The 21040-nt window shown below is 48.3% G+C and overlaps 1 protein-coding gene across 1 annotated transcript; it reads right to left on the bottom strand.

The window, feature by feature from the left end:
* Positions 1-325: 325 nt before the first annotated feature.
* On the bottom strand, positions 326-20822 carry LOC119167003 (glyoxylate reductase/hydroxypyruvate reductase). The gene is made up of 8 exons (XM_037418408.2): positions 20610-20822; positions 8642-8769; positions 7867-7939; positions 6593-6709; positions 5181-5353; positions 3357-3516; positions 1412-1542; positions 326-765 (listed from the first exon to the last, which is right to left on the bottom strand). Exons 1-8 carry the CDS (start codon positions 20678-20680, stop codon positions 635-637), a joined length of 984 nt encoding a protein of 327 aa, XP_037274305.1. The 5' UTR covers positions 20681-20822; the 3' UTR covers positions 326-634.
* Between the last annotated feature and the right edge of the window lie 218 nt (positions 20823-21040).

Here is a 21040-nt window from a genome sequence, read left to right as displayed (position 1 = left end):
ACCGACAGCGACATTTTAAACTTGATATGTGGTGCTCAACGTCCCAAAACCACCATATGATTACGAGAGTTGCCGTAGTGGAGGGCTCCGGAAATTTCGGCCACCTGGGGTTCTTTGCACTCAAATCTGAGCACACGGGTCTACAGTCTTTTCACCTCCATCGGAAATGCAGCCACCGCAGCCGGGATTCGATCCCGCGATGTGCGGGTCAGCGGCCGAGTACCTCAGCCACTAGACCACCGCGGCGGGGCGACATTTTAAACTCAACCCCAACCCTTTTTAGAGGATAAAAAAAAGCAACGAGAAGAAAATCAAGGCGCGGCACTTCAACAACCACAAGATGGCACAATTTTATTTAAACCCTACGAAGGGTCGGGAGAGGCAATGGGAGGAGGAAGATGACGGCGCGAAGAACTATGACGCCATGGTTTGATCTTTCAAAGCCAACAATTTGACGAGACGACGCGTAGTTGTAATGTGGCACCCCGCACGCCGGTATACGTATCAATGAGTAAAATTTTTGTCTTAAGGTAAATAGAAAAGTCAATGCGACGGTCGGAGGAGTGGCTACCAGTGTCGAGGTATAGTTGATTGTCTGGTCGCCTGCACCACTCCGTTCCTTTGGGGAGACCGGTTAGTGCGGAGGGCCGACCGGTTTGGTGGCGGGTGCCTGACCGTTGAGAACATTGATGACGTTGTCCACAGCGAGGAATCCCATCTTGATACGAACGCTGACCTCGGAGCTGCCGATGTGAGGAGTCACAACTGAAAGAAACGAGCAAAAATGAAAATTAGATTCGTTGCGTGACCGGTGTACGAGTATTGTCCCCATGTGAAACTCCTCGCTCATGTTTTAGTCTCATGTCCTCTGTTCTTCAGCTACCTGCACTCGGTTATGAACTAAGATAATCTGTTTGCTCGTAAAGCTTGTGTGGGGGCTAGTTGAACATATTGCATCGGGTATGAGCCGAGAGAGGAGAAGAGGAGGAAGACGTGAACTGGCACAGAGACCGATGCCATTACTACCGAACCATCAACTCCGCCCTGCTAATAAATACCCTTCGACTTTAACCGCAACAGTTTTCTGGTGGATGAGCTGGGTACTCGCCCAAGACGACGTAGCCACTGCCGCTAGGTCCTCACCGAAGCCTCGCGCGACTACCTCCACCACAAAACTGTTGCGGTTAGAGTCGAAGGGTATTTATTAGCAGGGCGGAGTTGATGGTTCGGTAGTGGTGGCGTCGGTCTTTGCGCCAGTTCACGTCTTCCTCCTCTTCTCTCTCGGCTCATACCCGTTGCAATATATAGGTAAAGGCAGCACTGCAAGTTAAGGACCAAAAAAAATAAACACTGGAATCAAATTTATCTTTGAGCGTGGCAAAGTCGGACTCTGTGTAGACGCGATACCCACTCAGGTTCCTCAGAGTGAGCAGCTTGCTGGTCTTGGGCAGTGGCTCGGGAACGGAGACGTCGATTGCGGCGGCCCGGATGACTCCATTCTTCAGGGCGTCGTAGAGGTCATCCTGGTTGACGACACCACCCCTGCAGGTCGATAAAGCCCACACAGCACATTAAGTATCGGTGTGGAGCCATTGTTTAAAGACGATAGTCTTTTTCATATATACTTCGACGCAGAAATTTCGGTCGGTCTTCTTGTCTCTGCCAAACGATTCAAACTCGTTCCGGCATATCCCACGCATTAGGGGTGTCGATTTCATGCGGAGCTATCAGTGAATAACAGCCTACGCCGAATCTTGCTAGCGACATCTTGCAGCCACGATGGCGTTTAAAAAGTAGCTCATCGACGGAAGTACGCAACTCAATTATTCCGTTGCAACAAAGTGCATGCTACGAGGTTTGATTATGTGCACGTGATAACGGTACGGCAGCCAGAAATTTTCTTCGGTGGAGGAGAGGAAGGAGGTGTTCGGCCGCACTATATAACAGAGTGTCATAATAGCGTACGCAAATCTTTGCGTTTGCGACGCGTCGTACGCCATCCTCTTGTGGGCTCCCGTTGAGTGACGTCCGCAACGATACGCCGCAACACGCGCATGCGCATATGGTATTCTATATCACGTGCACACTACAAACGTACGCCCGCACACGACGAAGAATGTGCGCATGCACACACACACACACATGCGAAATTGAAAAGCTCCTGGGAGCGAGGTTTCACGCCTTCCCCTGGCTTCGCCATTGTACGGTAAGGACAGCAGTCGACGGTGAATTCGAGCTGCGCGTCACTGTATAGCTTGTATCGCCCACGTTGGGTACATTGTCACAAAAGCGGACAGCCAATATTGCAAAAATATTTGGCACTGCCGCGATACGACACTTATGACCTAGTATGACCAAACCATTTTTATACAATCTTAATGAAAACTAACACATAATAAAACTAAGGGAGGCGTATAGGAAGGTAGACTTGACCACGGTCAAGACTACGTTTTTCATTTCCGGTAATATCGAGCCATGGCGTGGCTCTTGTGATAGACTGCATGAGCGTGTCGTGCGGAATGCCTGCATTTGATTCCAGTTAGCACGGCTGTACCTTATAGGGGGCGCATGGAGGCTGTGAGCGCTCGCAGAAGACGATGACGATCGCAAGTGCGTTCGTGGCACCCGGCAGCCGCGGGCAGTTGAGGCAGAGCCTCAGCGCACATTCCCTCAATTCATCACCTCTAAAAGAATACAAAGTGTAGGGATATAGTACGAGATTCACGACACTTGCCGAGAGGAGAGCGGGCAATTTTCAGCTGACCGGCGGCGTGCTACGCTGTAGCGTTTTGCTCTCGTGTTCCAAGGGAGACTCGACTGCAGATCAGCAGCGCTTCCCTCCCCTTGCTCGCGAAGCGTTGCCGGGGTATATTAGGGGTAATTTTCAGCCTCACATTTGGGACTCGCTCGCTGGATTCCGTGCCGACCGGTTGGGCACTCGCGATCTCCGACGTCGGCGCAGCTCTGGCCGACTGGGCTGGCCCTACGTCATCCCCTAACGTTGATCTCCGACGACAGCGTAGCTCTGACCCACTGGACTTGCCCTACGCCACCTCCTGACGCCGACAAGAGCTCTCGCAAGTGGTACCCCGTCCTCGGACTCCTGTGACCGTGTTAATCTTTTCTATCTTCTTCTTACTTCCGTATGTGGCTGTCTCTACGCCTCGCTTTCTTCCTGCTACTCTCTCCATCTTTATACCTTTTAATCCTCCATATCCTTTGATCCCTCCTTACCCCCATCCCTCGTGAGCTACTGTTGAGGCGTCCTCCCCCTGAGAGACAGTTACGGGGCTCACTTTTATCTTTTCATTTAAGAATCCCTCCTTTCCTAACATTTGCTGTTGAAGAAGAAGTACCTGCTGGTGTTGATGAAGACGGCAGTTTTCTTCATCTTGGCAAAGAAGCTCTTGTTGAACATGCCCCGAGTCTCGTCGGTCAGGTTGGTCAGGGTGATGAGGAAGTCCGCCTGGGATGCGACTTCGTCAATGCTGCAGTAGGTGGCGCCGAGCTCCTCCGCTGTGAAAAGCGCAAGCGAGCGCTCAAGCGCACGTCCGGCAAATCGATAATATTATAATAGTTTTGGGGGTATAACGTCCCAAAACCACCGTACGATTAAGAGAGACGCCGTAGTGAAGGGCTTCGGAAATTGCGGCCACATGGTTTGTTTGTTATTTTAGCGAGAAGCTTAAATTTAAGCAGACGGACATCCAGCATTGTTGCCTCTATTGAAAATGGGGCCGCCGCGACTAGTATTCGATTCCGCGCCCTGCTGGTCAGCAGCCGACTGCCTTAGCCACTAGACCACCATTGCGATTTAATGTATATTAAAATGAACTGGATACAGAGCGAAAGCTAGGCTATCCGCTGCATGACCGGCACCAGACCCTCCTGTGCTCTGTGAGTATGACCAAGTATGACCTAACCTTTTTATACACTCTTAATGAAAACGAACAGATAATAAAACTAAGGGAGGCGTATAGGAATGTTCAATGTACTGTAGGAGTAATGATGTACATGCCGAAATTTTCGATAGGGCGAAACAGAGTGTACCGTATTGTGAATCGTGACCCATGTTGTTCTGGTCCAAAGCATTTCATTATTTTATTATTGTTGGCCTTTTGTTCCGTCATTTGCTTTGGTTGATGGGTACTTAAATGTCGGATCTCGTTCACAAATGTTCCGATTTCCGTATCTGCAGTAGGCGCAGGGCGGCGGTTTATGGATGAACGGGTCATCGTGCAGTGTTAAGGTGCTTCGCTCGTACAAGGGACTGAACCTGTAACTTTCGAGTAAATGCGTTCAATACTTTACTAAAAAGGCAAAGTTGAAGAGGACGACTCCAGCCATAGCCCATTTAACGTTTTGCAAATCTACCTCATAATTTCCATACGGCACACCTAAAAACTGAAATTAATGTTCCCTATACACCTTCATTGCCGTCTTAATGTGTTGATTCGGTCGACCTCCCTGCCTTTCTTCTTTATTTATCTCAAATATATTGATCTTTAGTAAAGTTGTATCAAACAAAGAAACGAGTGCTTAAAAGTTATTTCATTTTTTTGTTCTGAACACAGTCGTCCAATCCAAACAAGAGTGAATGAAGTTCAGGGGAAATTTCAACAAGCGTCGTGTCAGTATCTCGCCCAGCTACCTTGTTGACAGTGACATCTTCATGTAATACTGTGTCACACAATACAATACCCCCTGCCCCATTAGTTCCCTAGATCTAGGGACGTTTCTCTCCCAGAAGCTCGAGGGAGGATGGTGTATTGTCTAAACCATAATGCTGCACTGAAGTGAAAATATTGCTTTTTTTGCTCAGTATGAAAGGCCAGGTCCTCTTATAGTTTAGAAAATGCACGGGTTAGTGTAAAAGCGGCCTCTTTTTTTTTCAAAATTAGTTTATTTTCCTACCGGACAGTGACGTCACAAAATGAAACAAGCACTAACCATGCTCACGTAATATATAGTGACGTCATCACAACTAAGCCATACTAGTACGTTAAGTCGCCATGATTGATTGTGCAGGATGACGTCGCGATAGTGTCGTAGTCAGTACGTGTATTTTCAGACAGCCGTCTGTGTATAGTAGCTTTGTATGGCGGAATAAAACAAGCTTCGAAAATCGGTGTCCGTTCACAGTTTTAAAAGCAGCAGAAGCCTGCAAAAGTGAGGCATACCAGGCCTGATGGGGTGAAACTTGTCATAGTAGATGGCCTTGCCAATGTTAAGTCCGATCATGCCCTTCAGCACACACTGTGCGATGTGGCCCATGCCGACGAAGCCCACGGTGGCACCGTGAAGACCCTGGCCGACCATCCACATGGGGCCCCACGAGTGAATCCATTCGCCTCTGCACACATTTTTAAGAGTAGCTCCAACTATAGCATAGCCGTGTTTAGTATAGGATTGGTAAAGGGAAGTGAAGGTGAGGAGGAAGGATTCTTGTGAGAATCACGTCAAAAGTGCTTTTTGTGTCATTTATTATAGAGGGCTATCCTTGGAACGTCAAAGGATATGTGAGGAAAGGGGGCGGGATTCGGGGAAACAGCATCATTTGTCGAGAGGAGAGAGTGATCTTTACCTGAGAATTTAATGCGAGTTCCAGGTCGCGTGCTGCACTGTAACATTTGGTTCGTGTGTTCTCGGAAGCCTCGACTACCAATCAGCAGAACTTTTTGACCATGCTCAAAAAGTGCTTCTGTGCCGTTTTAGAAAAAACGACAGCCCAGGCTACGGGTCACAGCGCCCCAAGCGGCTAGTGCAAGCACCAATGTGCAGCGCCCAAGCGGCGCAGCACATTAGTGCTGCGGTCGTGCACGGCGTAAACGGGTCGCGTGTTTCCAAAACATATCCACCGAGACGTTATGCGAGAAATGCGGCGCCGCTATTGGCTGAAGGCGGTCACGTGATCTAAACGCGCTTTAAGCATTTTTGTTTCTTTTCAAGCAAGATGGCGGCACCCAGGGTCGGTGGTTTTGCGCTGCCGGGTTGAAGCAGGTTGAAGCCGTACGCCGTAGAAATTTGGGTTTTCCGCCGACATGTACACGCCGGGTGATAGTATCGACATCTCATGACGCTTCGGGCAAACAAATGTAGAGACGTTCGTTTTTCGCCGTGTGCATGAAAATAAGCCGACAAAAAGCAATGGACTCGGTATAAGTTCCATCCCAAGAATTCACACGAGCAAAAAGGTATAATGGGTTGCTGTAGTAACATTTTATGCTTGCCCAATTCATCACGATCATACAAATTGTGACACCATCTATAATACAGGCTCTGACATTTAAGCTTACAGTATCCGGTATCATTTAACACAAAAGAGAATTTGGCGGGAAAACAAGTTATCAAAGCAAAAGGTGCTGCCAGTCGGATTCACTGACCCTTTCTGTGCGCTCCGCTAAATCCCACTCGTTGACCTATACTCCTGTCGGTGAGGCAGTATACTTTTCCCCTTTCCGCCGGGCCTCCCGGAGGGACGCAAACTCTTTCCCTTGCAGCCAAGCCTCACTCTCGCCCCTCGGGTCATGCGACCAGCGTGTTTTTTTTTTCTTTTTTTTTTTTCACAGGAGGCAAGGGAATTGCTACTCACGCCTTGACGGCATTCGCGCAGTCAACAAGCCTCCGTCCAGCGGCCAGCGCCATGGCGATGGTCAGTTCAGCTACGGAGTCTGAAGACACGTTCGGAGTGTTGGTCACTATGATGTTCCTGAGGAAAGGGAGAAAAAAGCGTTTCAGCAAACCCTTCACCGAATTATGTATGCGCGATATATCTACTCAACTTCAACGTTATTATGGGCATTATGTCGGCTGCTGTTTATTCACACAGAGTGATTAATGTCCTTGCTTTCACACGCCAGCTCAATATCTATCAGAGACATGAAGTGGGGGTGGGAGATATTTCATTCTCCTCCACCACCCATGCACATATTTTCATGACATGTTCTTCTCGTGTAGAGGTACATCTTTCGATAAAAATGTCTCTACGTCGCTGGAACCACTGCTCACTACGAAGGTACAATATCAAAATTCGTATCGCAGAGCATCGGTTACGTACGTGATGATGATGATGATGATGATGATGATGATGATGATGATGATTATGATGATGATTATGATGATGTGTGGTTTAATGACCCACCAGTTACGTGATATTTCGGCGTTAAAAATGCATTGCCACCATGATCGAAAAAGCCAATTGTACGCTAATGGATTCATCAGTCGACTCTCTCAGACTCCTTGCAAGCCGCGAGTCGGATCGAGTCCGAAGTAGTAATGTTGTGGTGAGTCCGAGTGGTTTAGGTTGAGAAAAATTTTAGTGAGTCCGCGTAAGTCCGGTCATAAAAGTGAGTCTGAGTTCGAGTGAGCTTTAAGGACAAAATATTTTTCATGAGAGAGTCTGAGTGCGCTCCACATTCATTGTGGACCTATCGTTATATGTTGCCTCATACAAGACCGAGCACGCGCCCCGATATCATATGCTTTTGCGATACTGCAACTACAGCCATGTTCCTTCACCGATGCCGCATGCCGGTCTGAACACAAAGGCGTACTGACACATCGATTCCGAAGCTGACTCTACTATGCCATACTTTATATTGACATTCAATATTCTTTAAGGCGCACCTACTGACATTCAGATCACCAAAATCAACACTCTGGCTGGACGTCACGGAAGTGACGTCAAATTCAGTGTTCTATAGATCAGTGTTCAACACACACTCAGAGTTCAATAATTCAGACATCCACATCTACGATTCTATATAGTTCTGAAAATGCGTACATTAAACACTTTCTTACGCACTCCTTCACATTAGCTACAGGCAGAAAAGTCTAGGATGACATTTTCACAAACTGAGACCGTACCTCTTTTTGCACTCTTCAAGGTCGATGTGCTCATAGCCGACCGACATTGTGGCGATGATCTTCAGCTTGTCCCCTGTTGCAAAGAATACACAGTAATCGGGACAACTTTTCTTTTTTGGCTAAGAAATTACGCAAATGTATGAAAGCGTGGGGCCGCAGCCATGCAGTTTCGTTCCGCAATGGCCGGAACATCGAATAGGGGGGGGGGGGGATGAACAATTTGCCAGCAAGCGCCGACTTTTGAAAGCTTTCTCCTCATATATACAGGCCATACATGAAAGAATTAGGTGCCAAGGTTTCAAGAACCAAGCTCACCGATACCAATCTACAACCAGAAGGACACACACACACACACACACACACACACACACACACACACACACACACACACACACACACACACACACACACACACACACACACACACACACACACACACACACACACACACACACACACACACACACACACACACACACACACACACACATACATACATACATACATACATACATACATACATACATACATACATACATACATACATACATACATACATACATACATACATACATACATACATACATACATAGACAGATAGATAGACAGATAGATAGATAGATAGATAGATAGATAGATAGATAGATAGATAGATAGATAGATAGATAGATAGATAGATAGATAGATAGATAGATAGATAGATAGATAGATAGATAGATAGATAGATAGATAGATAGATAGATAGATAGATAGATAGATAGATAGATAGATGTACCAGCCGCGATGACATTCTTGTCAATCTTGTCCGTGAGCATGCAGAGCAGAGCGTCCTTGCCCTTGACGTTCTGAACCAGGACATCGTAGTTGACGGGCTCCTCCTTGTCCCAGTGGGTCACATCGCAGCTGCGACAAGGCAAAGGGGCGAGTGAAGTGCAACAGCACTCAGCTATATAGCGACAAGGCAAATGGGCATCAGAGAGACAAGGATCAGCTACAGCGACAAGGCAAAAGGTTGGGTTCAGTGTAACAGCGCTAAGCGATATGGTGACAAAGAGTGGGGGGGGGGAGATAAATGCAATAGCGCTCAGCTATAGCAACAAGGCAAAGGGGCGGGTTCAGTGCAACACCGCTCGGCTATGTAGCGACAAGGCAAAGGGTGAGAGTTAAGTACAACGGCGCTAAGCCATAGCGACAAGGCAGAGGGGCGAGTTAAGTGCAATAACACTCAGCTATAATAAATTCATTCGGAGAGAGAGAGAACACGAACACGGTTCGGCAGAGGTCTAGCCTGTTCTGCAAACACAGCAGTTATAAATATTGATTGCGATTCGGTCCGAATGAAGAGTCGTGTCCTAGTGAGAATCGAACCCAGGCTGTGTGGATGACAAAGCAGGCATTCTACTACAGCCGCGCTATTTCTTGAAGCTACTTAAAAAAACACATTGAATTTCATGTATTGTCACATATCATAACAGGTGAATTGCGCAACAGATACGTCTTTAAAGGTCGCGGGTTCGACCCCGGCCACGAAATGGTAGTGGTACATCTACTGTGCGATGTCAGTGGAGGTTAAAGAACGCCAGGTGGTCAAAATTTCCGGAGCCCTCCACTGCACGGCGTTTAATAACCATCATGGCGGTTTCGGGACGTAAAACCCCAGATGTTATTAAGCCATAGCTCACACAAACGGATGTCTCCGTGAGACATTTATCTACACGCCGAGACGGTATAATTGCGTTTCAACTACGTCGCCGTTTAACCCCCCCCCCCCCCCCCGAGTGCCTGCGGCGACGCGAGAAGTGTTGCGCAAACCGTCGCATCGCGCGCGCGCTGCATGCTTTACTGTGCGCTGTAGATGTCCGCAACAAGAAAAAACACTGAGCAGTTCGGTCACGGCGAAAGTCGGAGGAACGGCTTTTCTGGAGCCAATTTGTAAACTCCCTTGTGGCGATTACTGCTGGTGCGGTTGAAAGTTGCCCACAAAGTACGCCACAAATCAATTTTGCCAAGGTATACGCAAGTAGTCATCATGCGAAAAAGTAATGTACCCGCTACGCATCGGTAAAGTATATGCACTTTGCTGATGCTGTAATAATAATAATAATAATAATAATAATAATAATAATAATAATAATAATAATAATAATAATAATAATAATAATAATAATATGTGAGCCTTACGTCTCGGAACCAAGATATTATGAGAGACGCCGTGGTGGCGGGCTCCGTAAATTTCGACTATCTGGTGCGCGCATCAGCATCGCAATACACGGGCCTTTTGCCGCGGCCGAGATTGAACCGGGGACCTTCAGGTAACCGCTAGAGCACCCCGGCGGACTGTGTTTACGCTGTGGCTGAACAATCATCTCCGCCGGCCCTTTGTAATAATTTGGAAGCATTGACCGACCCCCTTTGCCACGCAATTCGAGTTGTGCGACCTCTGGGTTGTCATTTTCTCTCTTACCACGCTGTACCACATTTGTTAATGCGATTCCTTGTCCGAATCGACACATGCACGGGGCCTTTTTTTTTGCGAAGGAGTTTCAAGCATCTGCAAGACTTTGTAGTAGAATACTCTACTGACACGCATGCAGAGGGCTTAGGTCAGACCTGAATATTTTTTTAACACAAGACCGTCAGTGACGTATTTCCGTTACGGAAGTGACGTTGCAAAAATTTGTGCTCAATCACAAGGTAAAGAAAAGTTTCGTCAACGACATTCGAAAACACCAACTTTCGGTCCTCGATAGTAGAGGGCGGGTGCACTCTCCTGTCGAGTCAAGGCACGAGTGAAAATAAACCCTTCACTGCAAAGTACGAGTCAACCTCACTATTTAAAGGGGAAAAAAATAAATCTAGTTTTTAATTCACTAAGTATTGCGGCTTGGTGGCGCTAGCCACCACCCCATCTAAAGGATACAGCAATATTAATTTATCTATCCATTCATCCGGTCTACTACGGCCATTCATCCGGTCTACTACGGCTAGGTGGCGTTAGCCGCCACCCGATCTAAAGGGTACAGCCATATCAATCCATCCATCCATCGTCACGGCCACATACTCTGGGAGCTTTCGCTGTAAGAAAAAAAAAAACGCACATGCCGTACAGCAGCTGGCAGTTGTACGAATGTCTCTTCATACATCGCTCCCCTGCCCGTCCCTTATTATTTTTTTTTTCTGTTTAATGTTTACCTTTCACTTGACTTCCTGACTCAACGGAAAAGCGGCCGGCGGCGGCGCCAACGACCGCCTGAGGAGGCCAAGGACGGCAAACACGGCGTCGGCGCGGCAGTATCCGTTCAGCTGCGCGAGGTATGCGGCGTGCCCGCTCGCATATCCTGCTTCTCTCTTTGGCCTTCGCTTTATTTCACAGCTCAGTTTAATTCCAGGTTTGCCGCGTGTCATGGAAAAAAATCAGCATCGTGCTCTTCGCCTTCAAAAGTGCTATACGTACCGAGACAAGGGCGTCGGCAGGGAGGTTGCAAAAGGGGCACTTGCCTCCCTAAAGTCACACCAAAACTTGTCCCCTCCCCCCCCCCCCCCCCATAAGCTAGCTATACCAGCATTCCACTCCTCCGGAAGCCGATGGCTTTTTTTACAAGAAGGGGTGCAACATGGGTTTTTATTTTATTTATTGGTACCTCAAGGGTCCCGAAAGACATTACATGAGGGGTGGGCATCATAAGTAAAGAAAACACGATAAACAATATAACAATAAACCTCAATAAGATATAAAATACAAAATGTAGATACAAATGGCGGCAACAAAAAATAAGACAATCCATTTCACAAAGGCAAGTAGTCCAAAGGCATCAATTCATGTATGTTCGATAGTATATCGGAAGCGTGTTGCATCACGGACAAGTGCAACATCTTTTGGAAGGCCATTCCAGTCTATAGGGCAGTTCTGACGAAGAACAACTGATGGAATGTAGTGGTATAAAAAAAATCCAACCGACACCAATGCACAGAGACTAACGTCCTTGAGAAAAAATCATTTGTTCTTGCGAGAGTCGTACGCTTTTAGTCAGGCGCTGTGTGGCACCTTGCAAGTAATTTGCTCGGTTTGCGTCTCGCGTTAACGATTGGCCGAATTACTAGGTCACCCGGCTGATTACATACCGGGCGTGCTGCTCTTTATTTACATCAACACGCCGCTCGAACGCGGAGCTTGATTTGTGGGGTTTAACGTCCCAAAACCACCATACGATTATGAGAGACGCCGTAGTGGAGGGCTCCGGAAATTTTGACCACCTGGGGTTCTTTAACGTGCACCGAGAGTCAAACGTCGCACAGTAACGGCGCAGAGCAGATCCCTGTACAGTATGCGTAGACATCGTTTTATCGAACACACGTATGCACGGCATATATTAAAAAACAATGCCAGTCTGGCGCGCCGTCTGTCTGCCCTTGTTCTCCTGGTCGATCGATGATCGCCGAGGGGGAACGCCCCGTGACGGTATTATGTAGCGTGTGTATTTACGCTCCAGAAGGTGTCATGTTCGTTAGACCCACACCGTGGTTTAGACCTCCCTTCCCAGTCCCCGCGACTCTTACGTCCCACCACAACACCGTCCGCTCACACACTGCCCTCACAGGGCCGATGTCCGCCATTGCCACCTCATCCAGGGGACGCTGCATACCCTCCTATAATCAATACCGATGGATGTCCTCACAAAGATAACGCATTCTATTGAAACAATAACAGCTGCAGACTCTGGGAAGTCGCGCTGTTAGAAAGTGCGCGTTGACATAGAGGACACGTGTTCTAAAAAAAAAAAAAAAAACACGGGAAGCAATACACCAGACGATTAACCTTTCCAACGCAAAAAGGGAGCACTTCTTTCACAGACAGCCTAAAGAGCTTCACTATCAGGACCTCTGGGATGAATAAGTGTATATTTCATTAAAGAAGTAAATCATGGAACGGGATTAGAACATGGGCCTTCTGCGAGGCAATCCAGTGCCGGTGCTGGAAACTCCGCGTTGCAGAAAGAATCCACACAGGCGTCACGTCGAAAAGAAACCACGTTCACGTGCGTAATACAGTGTGGTCAAAGATCAGAATAACAATACTTAACCAGCTGTCACACAATGCAAATTTCTGTACCCAGACGTCACACAATGCGGATTACCTAACTATAATCTTCCAAACCATTACAAAAGGCTCAGCCACCGCAGTTCAAAAGTTGCACATAATTCATTGCAGATGCGTAGCCGGTATCTTGACTTCTTCGCAGAATGAAGAGTAATGGCGTGGTGGGTGTTTCCCAACGTTACAAAACTATTGATGGCGTAGTGGATGCCTTGTAAATGTACTTGCACGGCCTGTACACGTGGTACTTGTATCAGTAGGTCCTATGGACCTTTTTTTTTTACGAAGACAAGGAATTCCTGATTTCTCGGCTGTTGCACGAGAGTACAAAAGCCAACCTCGGCAGTGCATTTTTCGGGGGTCACGCGCACTAACAACAGCCCAGAGACGACTATGGCGGCGCCCAGCGAGCCTCGAGTGAAAAGGTCTATGGGGAGCTTTAGAAATGCCGCTCTTTCCGCAGGTCATATAGGCGGCTTTTTTTCTACGATCGTATACTTCATACGGACCAACAACATGAAAGCCCATCCAACTTCGATTCGTGTCGACCGGTGTTAACTTAGTCTACTTGGCGTTGACATAAAAATCGTCGCAGCTGCGTTCGCTCTAATCGATTTCTATTAACCGAATAACGTTCAGAAAAAAAATGGCAGCATATCCACGGAGTGAATGATGGCTAGTGGAGCGAAGCATCCGTCCGTCCATTCGTTCTTGCTTCCGTCCATCCATGCGTGCGTCTGTGTGGCCGCCCTTGCGTGCGTCTGTTCGTGCGTCCGCACGTTCATCTGTGCGTCCGTCCCTGCTTTCGTCCATGCATCCGCTCCTGCGTCCGTCCATGCGTCCATCCGTTCGTGCAGCCACCCGTGTGTCCGTTCGTCCACCTATTCAACACTCCAAGTACCACCGTCTCGCATCTTTTCATCATATATTCCTCATATAGAAGCACCGCCATCCAGCGGACATTCCAAGGTCTGAACGAGAGGTGGCACACGCACACTTTCTTACGGCTTGCGCTTCGTGTCTACTTCCCACCTTTAACCACCTCGAGTTCATGGTATATACTAGTTCACTGTATTCATGGCACTGCGGCCCAGCGATCGCTAAACCTTTCTAAAACCTAGGAGGTTACGCCCAGCGAGTATAATGTAGCAACCCTTTCTTGTCTTCTGTGCGTTGTTGAACAATGAAAAATTCGCTGCGTGCGCGTTAACTAAAAGCCGAATTCTCCTGTCTCTCATTGCCCCTTAGCAGCCATTGGCATGTACATTGAGCCCTATCTTTTATTGTTCAACAACGCACACAAGAAATCTCTCACCGGCACCACCTTGGAGGTCAAAATGTTATACTTGTTACACACTACTACAACGGCTACGAGGGACGAACGGGTGCCGCTATAAGGAGCTTCGCCCCTAAAAACGGCAGTCCACAGAAGAACGCGCCACAAAGCGTCTGGCTCTTCCCAAACCGAATGACGGGCCTCACGAGGACTTTCGCACGAATCGTAGCGTCTTTGCAGGGATCGCGCAATGGCGGCCCTCTATACACCCCCAGGTAAGAAAAGATTCCCCGCCCGACTCACGAGCCCAGAACAGCGTCAAGGTGACCTTGGGCAAGCGTTCAGAGTACTTTCTCGTCGCGGAGACGAAAATAGAAAGGAAAAAAAAAGCCCCCTAAGCCACGGTCAAAAAGTGGCATCCGAAGAGCACTTCGGGGAGGAAGTCGTTTCAAAGACCCAAACTTGTGAAAAGCTGTTCCGTGTCAAGCCAAGTAGTAACGAAGTGAAAAAAAAAATCATAAATGCGGTATTAGCTCTGAAAAGCCCGGAAACTTGCGCGGGGACTGCCGACCGACGCAGGTCATTTCGAAGTCGAAGGGGAAAAAAAGAAGTCTAGAAAAAAGAGCGACGTGTTTTGCGGTGGACGCGTCCTATAAAAGCCGCGTCTTAGAAGGAATCCCTCAAGCGATAAAGCAGAAGGGAGGACGACCGTTGAGTGCATCGGACGCGCTATCCGAACGTTTCGGGCAGGCGCCAAGTCGTGTTGTCGTCGCTTTTAGTTTGATTGATTTGTGGGGTTTAACGTCCCAAAACCACCATTTGATTATGAGAGACGCCGTAGTGGAGGGCTCCGGAAATTTTGACCACCTGGGGTTCTTTAACGTGCACCCAAATCTGAGTACACGGGCCTACAACATTTCCGCCTCCATCGGAAATGCAGCCGCCGCAGCCGGGAATCGAACCCGCGACCTGCGGGTCAGCAGCCGAGTACCTTAGCCACCGTCGCTTTTAGTTTCTTCGGATTTGTACGACAGTTACTACCAATGGCATACCCCGCACTCTCCTTACCTCCATTGTTCTCATTGACGTTGTGTCTAATACCCGAAAAAGAATCCGTCTACTACCCTTCTTTCGTTCGTTCAAGCGAAGCAGAACCTATAGCGTCCCGTACAAATACGTATATTCTTTGTGAGAATGACGTATGCACAAGTCGGAGTGGATTAATTTCGTGACGACATTTCACCTTTCACGCACACTCGAAACATTTACATGCATTCACCGACTCGTATAGACGAAGGTCATCTTTTCTTTTTCTCAGTCGACGTATCGATCCTGCCTCGCCACCCCTATGTACACAGCTTCCTGGACCTAACGTGGTTTCAGCACTGCCTCCCTGATCGGAGGCATTGCAAGTCTTCCGCGCATCACCTGGTTTAGCACAGTCTCCGTGATCGGCCCATTTTTCACCAAGCTATACGACACTCCATGCGAAGACGTGACAAACATTAGCTGGAGTGCCGTCTTTTTTCCCGCTATACATAGAAAGCTGAACGACGCTCTTCCTCCGATTAATTGTTGTATACTACCCCAGTTAATTATCTCTCGAATTTTGGTGATATTTGACGTCATCACGTCACAGCGTTTCCACGCGTTTTGAAGTAACGACTTGCGATACCTTGAATTACTCGTGTTGGACGCTGCCGATGGTCCATTTTCACGTTCCATGGGTCAAGTAAAGCTTTCGACTTCAAATAATGCCTGGCATAACACCGTATACTCGAAGTGTTTTACGTCGCCCGTCAAATCACCTTACTACAACTCCGCCGCGTTGGTCAAACGTAGAGTAAATATGGCAGGCTGCCTCCAGAAAATATTGGTCGGCTTCATTTCTACGCTTTTGTTTCGCACGTCTGTCCAAAAGCACAGCCAGTTTTTTCTGTTCTTGTTTTTTTTTGGGGGGGGGGGGGGGGGAGGACAAGGGGGTATGTAAGCCCCTGCGCTGTTTGTGTGCGTGCGCAATATACAACACTGCAAATGTCAAATTTTAAGGGGGAGGGGGAATAGAACTCAAACCATCGCATTGGACAAGTCACTGCGTCCTTTTTTCTCGTGCATTAGACTAAAGAACCAATCAGCTGATCCTGGTGAACATGTTCTCGCCCCGCACTTGCCCCAACGCAGGAAGGAGGAGCAGTGTACCTCTGCCACCTCCTCTCCCTTCAGGCTGTTATAAAAGGAAAGTGACGAGGGGTGCCCTGGGGCCTCTTTCAGGGGGGACCGTGTAGAGAGAAACGACTTAGAAGCTCAGCGCCCAGGTTACTTTGAAGATACCGCAGCAAGCACTCGCAGAGTCCAAAATATATAGTAACGACACTTCAATTAACGTGAACGGGTTGGGACACGTTACTGATGCCTAACACAAAACAATACCTATCAAATGAAATGCGGAATGGCTTTACTAGGCAACGTATATATTGTGCGAACGCAATGTGGTCGGGTTAAATACGGCCAAGGTCATGAAAAGGTCAGATTTCAAGTGGAGCATAACAAATCCTCCAGGTACCCTATGCACTTTATCAAACCGGGCCAGTAGCCAACTAGATCTGAAAAAATAAAAAAAGTTGCGTCTTCACCGGCTATTTTTCCCGATGCAGTGCATGACAAGCAGGACGCATCCCTTTCACCTAATGTCTAGAACTTTAGCTACCCATGTACATTTTTTATACAAGCCACGCCAACATCTCTGAGAATTGTTTCGCTGTAATCGACATTCTCTAACGCATTGGCGCACTTGAGATAACACTGGCCTTCTCGTGAAAGAGACGAGCTTTATATACACACAATGTCCTTTAAACTGTCTCTCCACCATGGTGGATCAATTGTTACGGTGCTCAGTTGCTGAACACGAAGGTCGCAGGTTCGAATCCGGCCACGGCGGTCACATTTCGGCGGAGGCGAATGGTATACAGGCCCGTATACTGTGCACGTTGAGGAACACCAGACGGTCGAAATTTCCGGAAACCTCCGCACTATATACGGCGTCCTTCAATCATATCGCGGCTATTGGACGTTAAGCCCGAGTAATATATTAAATTGCCCGTTACTCGTGACACTTAATTCGACAAGGGGTATATATACCTTTCTTTTTTCCGCGCTTTTTTTTTTCTCGCTTACCAAGCGTCTCTTCGCGGTTTGTGCCTTTTTTTGTCGTTGTTGTGAAACAGTAGTTTGCTAAAACATTTTAAAAAACTTCCTTTTAACACTCTTGTGAGCTAATGGAAGTTCGCGACTTCTCAAGGATCAACCACCGCAAAAAGTTTTTGCTATACACTTCCATATAATCGATCGTATTAACAGCAATATCTGGGGCTTCACATGCCAAAACAACGATGCAGTTATGAGTGTGCAGAACTACGCCGTAGTGCATAACTACGGAAATTTCGACCAGTTTCGGTCCTTTAACGTGCATCGACATCAAGACGTGACCGTCATGACATGGATCGCACACGTGACCTTAGACCTTCAGATAAGCAGCCGAGCCTTATAACCACCGAGGCGAACTCGACATAAGTAGAAGCAGGGCCAACACAATGGACCACTTGTACGAACGCGCCGAATGAGCCCCCCCCCCCCCCGCCCTCCGAAACGAGTCAACGCACGAGGTCTAGCTTTGTCCTATCGATCGCGCCCCTACATGTGGATCGCGTGGGAAACAGTTCTTCAAGCTATATTCAGTGAGCCGGAATTCGCTTTTACAGCCGATATTGCCATAAATCTCAAAGACAAAGCAACACTGTGTGTGCTGTGGTAGCTCAGTGGTTAGAGCATCGAACGCGTTATTCGAAAGCAACACTGTGGAACTCAAGTAGGGACAATGTAACGGCTGCTGCATATAATTAGCAGCTAGCTAGGCTATGAAATGCCGACTGCAATACAAAAAAAGGAAAAAAAAATGTTACGTATTGCGAAAACAATACCCAGTGCCGCTTTTGTATAAAAATTTTTGTTCCTCTGATATGACTCTTGACTCGTAAATTACACCGCAGCAAAGTCACCCAGCAGGAACAGAATATTTCTTTCCAGCCGACCTCTTCCACAACAGATGTAGTAAAAGAAAAAAAAAATAGCAACTCAGTTCCGACAAGCAGGTTTCACTGTTACGCACGCCAGTCCCGAGACAAAGCCGGCTTTCGGCTATCTCCGCTTGCGCAACGGAACGCGCTACAAATTAACTCCGTCGCAGTGACTGCAACACGTTCCGATTAGATTTATAAGTGACCTAACCACCTACGGATGCATATATATATATATCTCTGTTGACAGCATACAAAGCTTCAGGTCGCGTCGGTTTCGTTTCCGGCCAACAACCGTTTAAAAGAAAGAAAAAAAAAACAGCTGCTCAGCAATAGCAGCCCGGCCGGTACGTCACGCAGATAAGCTGCCGAGCGGAGGAGCGTCTGAAAACGGAAGTTCAGTAACAAGCTGCCACTTCACAAGTACGTACACACACGCGCTCGCTACACATGTCACACAGCGCGCCTGACGCCTTCCTTATCTACGGTATTCAAGGCCACACAACCGGCCGCGTATTTCACGCATGGCTGAGCGCATTCGTAAGCGGCGGTCGCTACGCTACTACGATCGCGTGTCTTCCCTGAAGCTCGCTTCGAACGCTTACCCCCGTATTCTAGAACCTCCCTTCACTCAGCGCTTCGCCTTCACTTGAAAAAAGCCGATGGTAGCGCCATCTTTAGGTACGGCAAGTTACTGCATATCAGCGAAAGTCTGCTGCGATTTTTCGGTAGCGCAGCGTCATTTTCAGCCGAGTGGCGGCGCAGTGCTCAACTCTGTCAAGTGAAGGGTGAAAGTCGAGTCGAGGAGCGTTTGTGAATACCAGGGTTAGACGATCCCGCTAACGCATTAGCACCAACTTGAAAGCGAGAAAATAAAAGCAAACAACACATTCAGGCACCGCGACGAAACTAAATGCGAGTGACGAAGAACACTTACGCACGAGAGACGAGTGATTGAGTTCGGGGCTTCACGTCCCAAAAACCGTGGCATGATTTTCGTGCGATGCCGTACGTGCCGGAAATGTTTAACCACCACCTGGTGTTCTTTACCATGCACCTTTACCGTACACGGAGCTCTAACCTTTCGCATCCATCGAGAACGCGTCCACTTCAACTGGGACCCGAACCCGCGACCGACGGGTCTGCATTTGAGCGTCATAACCACGGTGACGGGTCAAACTAAACGCGAGCGTAGAACGAAAACGGGGCCCACCGACGCATTAAAACGAGAGCGTTCACCCCAAAAAACCCCAGGCCGACGCAGCTGTTGTAAGGTTTGGTTAAACGGGTGGGGGGACAAAAATAAACCAAGCCCGGTTCACCAAGCCGGTGCAAACTGTTGTCCGGCGGAGATCGCAAACTGAATTCGAATGCGTCAAGCGTGCAAGTAAAGAAAAAAAAGATTCCTTGAAAGGTCAAAAAAAAAAAAAACGACTAACGAACGTGAAAGCAAGCAAGCGCGAACCGCGCGCTGTCATTCAGTTGACCTTCAAGGTCCCCCCCCCCCCCCCCTCCTCCTTACCCCACGCCAGCTTTTATTTCCTCGATGGCAATTCGCGCAGAAAAGCAACTCCTCCGACGTCGACAAAAAGAGCTTGAATACAAGACGAGGGGGTGAGACCGGATGGTAGCATAGTTGCCAACGTAACCTTACGTAAGCCGATCTGCCGGCGTTCCTCAAAAAAAAGAGAAAGGAACCAAGTGCTTTCTCGGAATCGCTAGAGTAAGATTACGCGAAGTTCGCAAAAAGTTCAAACCGAAACGTGTAACGCTCCTGAATTGTACGCGCGCTCTCGTAACCCTCTAAAAAGACTCTCGCGACGGAAACATTTTACGCGCCGAGATACGGTCTGGGTTTGGGAGAGGAAGCGATTTGGCGCGCTTCGTTTGAAATGCCTGACAGATGCGGTGCGCCGTCCTCTCCACGAATGGTTACGCAACACTGCGTCAAGCTTAAATTAAAGCCGCTCGTGTTTTTTTGCATCGACGAATACTCGGCTGACCGTTTCGGGCAGTTCTGAACTTGCCGAGAAAAATAAAAAGAGTATTAAATCGCAGTGAGAGAGAGAAAAAAAACGGGTAGAGATGATGGCTAGGGCCAGCGGAGCCCTGGAATAGGCGCCGGACCACTTGGAACGCAAATAGAGGATTAAGTCGCATTCCGTCGTAGAGCTCTCAGCGCTCGACCCGACGCTAGGATCTGAAACCTGTCAGAACTGAAATAGGCTGTCAGAAATAAGGGCTCGGGTTCCTGAAGTGTGATCGCGCGAATGAAAAAGTGAATGTATGCACGGCTTACTGCTGCTTGATTTTGGCCATCGGTTCGGCAGGGATGTCCGGCCTGGTGATGTACACCTTGGGGCGAGACATGGCTGGTAGTCGGCGACTGGATCCCTGGGGCGGTTTCGGAAGCGGCCCTGTGGAGACTCGGTATAGGCTCGGGGAGCGGAGATTCGAACGTCAGCAGGCGCCGGCTCGCTGGCCCGTTCTCCGGCGCTTGCGCTGGCTGCCGCTACGCTCGGGCTCGGCGCTGGCGTAGCGTGAGGGGCGCGAGTGGAGTGGCTCGAGAGGCTTGTTGCGCCTGCGCAGTTGGTCTCGCAGAAAAAATAAATAAAAATCGTGAGCGCGTCTGTCGGCGGCGGCGGCAGCGCCTAGCAGACAGCACACGCCTGACAGCTTGTTGATGTAAAAGACGGCTTGTTCATTGTGGAATAGCAAAATAATAAAGAA

Source organism: Rhipicephalus microplus, chromosome 6, assembly GCF_043290135.1.
Source record: "Rhipicephalus microplus isolate Deutch F79 chromosome 6, USDA_Rmic, whole genome shotgun sequence".
In the NCBI taxonomy this organism is placed as follows: domain Eukaryota; kingdom Metazoa; phylum Arthropoda; class Arachnida; order Ixodida; family Ixodidae; genus Rhipicephalus; species Rhipicephalus microplus.
The sequence above is the reverse complement of the archived record's forward strand: the minus strand, read 5'-3'. Positions and strand labels throughout refer to the sequence as shown.